A 4,319-nucleotide genomic window follows, 5' to 3' on the forward strand; every position below is an offset into this window, starting at 1 on the left:
TTTATGGCATTGTTTTTTAGTATATTTTCCCTATAGACAGATAGGCAGGTAGGCCAAGATAGCAAAGTATGCCAAACTCTAAAAGTAGCAACACGTGACAAGAGCAGGTTGAATCCCCAAGTTCCTCATCCTCGATCCCATGGGCTCCTTCCTCCTCCCCACTTCTGTTTCTTTGAGGAAGCAATGTTTCTACTCCTTTGGGGTTGGTCTTCCACCTAGGGACCTGGCTTTGGCATGGCAGTTATTCCCTCTGGACTGGACTCTCCCTCTTCATCAGTACCTTCTGGTCCTACAAACCAGATGACCTCCCCTAAAAGAATGTGTTTGCTTTGTGAGTAAATTAATACATTTATTCCTGCTCAGTGATGTTGTGTCTTGCTCCCCTTCTGGAGCACGAAGTAGACTTTCGTTTAGATCAAAAGACTTTCCTTTAGAATAAAGCCAAGAAATGGTGATATGATAGCCACTTCTTAGGTAACATGGGCCAAGAGTAGTTAGAACTTGAGCTGAGATAGGCACTGGTGTGTGTGTGTGTGTGTGTGTGTGTGTGTGTGTGTGTGTGTGTGTGTGTGTATGCGTGCGTGCGTGTGCGTGCGCGTTCACACACGTGCCCCGCAGTTAAGTATTTACCATCACCAGGCTGATGCAGCTCTGGGAATCCACCTAGGGATCTGTGCATGCTAAGCAAGCACCCTGCCAGCTGAGCTATATCCCTGGTCCCCAGTGCAGTTTCTAAGTTAGGGTTCCTAAGGTTAGGATGAGGCATCCTCAACATAGAGCTCCCTATCTGAAAAGAGGTCACAGGGGACAAGGCCTGCAGTCAGACAGTGGATAGGACGTGACTGATAAGGCAGAGTTGCGTCAGTACTCAGAAAAGCATGGGAGTGACAGTACAATAAACAGAGACCGGGTTGTGACCAGAAGATGATGAGGTAGGAGGAAATTGATGGACGGGTGCCCAGGGCTCATCTCCAATCAAACTCCACTTTGCAGAGAAGCCTGGCATGGTGGACAATACTTTGCTGGCTCGGGCCTGCTTAGCAGAAGTTGGTGTGGCTAAAGGCTAAAGCAGATCTGGTGGGGTTGTGTGAGGGGCCTGCGTGCTTCCGGGCCGTTGTTTGGGGTATCTCTAGCTTCTCGGTGGTTCTTGTGGACACCAACCTGAGTGACATCAAGGAGAGAGGTATGTGGCTCACAGCCCAGCCCTCTGAGTGCAACCTGAGTGGCGGGCTCAGTACTTCTCAGGAAGGCCCTCGGGTCTGAAGTGGTTGGGGTCTTTGCCGCTGCGGCCCCATTCCTCGGCTTTCTGAGTAGACTGCAGGCTTTCCAACCCATGGTCCCTGATTCCAAAATAATACCGGTTCATGAGGCCCTGGAAGTACTTCCTGCCAGTGCTGAAATCCAAGGAAGAGAGACAGAAAATGAATCCCACACTGAGACAGCTGACCTCAAAGTCCCTCCTCCTCTCCTACCAAAGAATGACCCAGAAAATATCAGCAAACGCTAAGGCACAGAAGAGAGAAAATATTAGTTTCTTTGGCAAGGACTTCCCACAGGCCGGTCCTTTCCATACCCTGTTACAGGATGGTTTTAAGACCCCTGTTTTGGTTTTCACTTTTTCTTTGTGGGGGGGATTCCATCTTCCCCCCTCCATCCTTACCCTCCCTCTCTTGCTCTGGAAGCATAGGAGAGGTCACAGGCATGAAGCATCAGGACAATTACCTGATTATTTTAGCAGCCCAGACGCCCCCAGATCCCCTTTGTTGGGCCTCGAAGTTCCCACGAGCATAGAAGTATTGGTCTGAGTTTTGGTGGTTAGCTCTTAGGTTGTCCCGATAGGCTCTGCACAAGTCCCAAGTCCCTGCAAAAGAAGGAAAGTTAAAAAAGGGAACCTGGTGGTTCACTGGAGAGACTGAGGGACGAAAGCTTTCTGTGGATTTCCACCTTTCGGCCCTTGACAGGAAAATCCTTGGGAATGGTTCATGAAAGTGAGTGTTCCCTGCTGGGGATAGGTTCCCTAGTGACCATAAGTAGGGCGCTGCTCCATGGATTGGCTTCGATTGGATTGACTGACAGATGCGGTGTCCTGGGCTGTGTCTTATATGGATCTGTGTGTGCTATGCACCAAGATGAGATGGGACTGTCCTGTAAGAGAGATAACCACAGGCAATAACATCCCAGGGGTAAGATCCAGGGACAGCTGTGCAGTGATCACAGGTCCCTGAGAAAGCACCACAGAGAGTGTATTAACTACTTCATTGGGACAAAATCCCTGACAAGCAACTTAGTGAGGAGGGCTGTATTTTGGCTTAGTTTGAGGGGAACACGTGGTGGTGGTGGTGGCAGCGGCAGCATGAGGGGTCTGGTCACAATGTGATCCTTTCCCCCCAGCCTAGGCACTGCGGCCCATGGAATGGTGCCAAGTGTGTTTATAGGACGAGTCTTTCTCCCTTCTTTAGTTACATCCTCACAGACACATCCAGAGGCTTGTCCCCTAAATGACTCTAAATCCAACCAAGTTGGCAAAGATGATTAACCACACGGGCTGCTGGGCCTCGGCCCCTTCAGCTGGGGAGCCGTGCACACCTCCTAGTGGATGAGAGAGAAGACAGGATGAGGTGCTGTGCGTGGAATGCCTAGTAGAGAGCTGCAGAAGTCGCACCCCTCCCTCACTACTGAGGGGCGGTGGCAACACAGACGTGTTGTAACAAGTCAGGCGACAGCTGACATCCGTGCAGACAAAGCATGAAGAAGCTGGAACTTTATAACTACATATTATGGAGTGGCAACACAGAAGGACATGGGAACACTGCTTGCTGGAGTCTACTGGCCCTTAAACGATACACGTCTCCCAACCCTGGGATTCTACTCCTGTATGCGTGTCCCCAGAAGAAATGAGTGTTTATTCCCAACCAACAGACATGAATAATCACTAAAACACATGTTGTGATGTTCATTTTAGAGTTCCCTGAGATGGCCCCAAAAGAAAATATTGGACAAGGGTAGCATGAACAAGTAAACTCTGGTATCAAAATACATAACAAGGTGCTACGTTGAATTTCTAGGAGTCCTTCCCCTTGGCTCTTTGTCTGGAATAGGAAGGGATTCCTCCAAGAAGATACAATCTGTAGGCACGTACACATGGAGACATACTGAGAGCCCACTTACACTCTAAGACTGGGGAATTTGCTGTCTCTGGAAATCCTGATCCCTCTGTGTCAGCATCAGAAACACAGGCTGGACCTTGAGAACCATGTCTGAAGATCCCTCAGAGGGCGCCAGGTAAGGGGGGAAACTGCAGAAAGCCAAATTCCTGCCCTGACTGCTTTTTAAAGGGGTCTCTGTGCCAGACAGGCATGTGGTGCCTTCTCAGAGGGAGTCAGTTAAACAGCCTGCCTGCCTCCTGACTTCTTACCTTGTATGGCTTCCTTGAAGAATGAAAACAAGCCATCACCACTGACTCCCAGGAACAAAGAGCAGAGGATAATGACGGTGACAAACCTCATGGCGCTGCTGGAACAGAAAGGGCAGTCAAAATAGGCTGGGAAGTGGTGTCCCACACCTCCATTCCCAGAACTCTCAAGGCAGAGACAGGTGGATCTCTCATTCTAAGGCCAGCCTGGTCTAAGTGGCAAGTTCCAGACTAGCTGAGGCTCCATAGAGAGGCCCTGTCTCAAAGACAGACTCACACTTTGACTTGTAAAGACAATTTAGTCCTGCGCTAACCATTTGTTCATCCCTGAGTTATTGCTGTGAGGACAACTGAAATGGTCTTTGGGAGTCTTAGCCAGATCACTAGATAAGGAAGACTTCCAAGGTGTTACTGTCTCACAGCCCATTCACACCTAGAGAAGCTGACTAAAACTGATCTACAAGCCTTTCCTGAGTGCTCTGTCCCACTGAGCTCAGACCCCCAAAGATTTGGAAAATTCTGGGGCCAGAAGTCATTCAATTGGTGGTATGCCTTTTTAATGATTTTGAGGCCCAGGGTTTCACTCCCCCAGCACCACCACACAAAACCAAGCCTAGTGGCACATGCCTGTAATCTTATCACTAGGAGGTAGAAGCAGAGGGACCAGAAGTTTAAGGTCCTCCGTGGCTACAAAGCTTTTTCCAGGTCAGCTGAGACCCTATCTCTAGGGAGGAAAAAAAAAAAACGATCAGGAAACATAATTTTCCCGATTATTACTTACCAACTTTATATACAATGGATCTCAGAAGTAAACCATGAGCAAGACCTCCCTGGAAAAATTCGACAGCAATGACCCTTTCTCTGCCTGAAGTTTCAGAGGGATTTGGGCTTCTGGAACCTTCTCTCC

The 4,319-nt window shown here is 49.0% G+C and overlaps 1 protein-coding gene across 1 annotated transcript; it reads right to left on the minus strand.

Annotated features, from left to right (window-relative positions):
- Positions 1–4,319, minus strand: Saa4 (serum amyloid A4). Its single transcript, NM_001009478.2, is given in 4 exon segments — positions 1–1,394; positions 1,723–1,861; positions 3,416–3,513; positions 4,194–4,319. Coding segments are annotated over 3 exon segments (393 nt in total). The 5' UTR covers positions 3,507–3,513; positions 4,194–4,319; the 3' UTR covers positions 1–1,231.

This window comes from Rattus norvegicus, chromosome 1 (assembly GCF_021556685.1).
Source record: "Rattus norvegicus strain SHRSP/BbbUtx chromosome 1, alternate assembly SHRSP_T2T, whole genome shotgun sequence".
Lineage (NCBI taxonomy): Eukaryota > Metazoa > Chordata > Mammalia > Rodentia > Muridae > Rattus > Rattus norvegicus.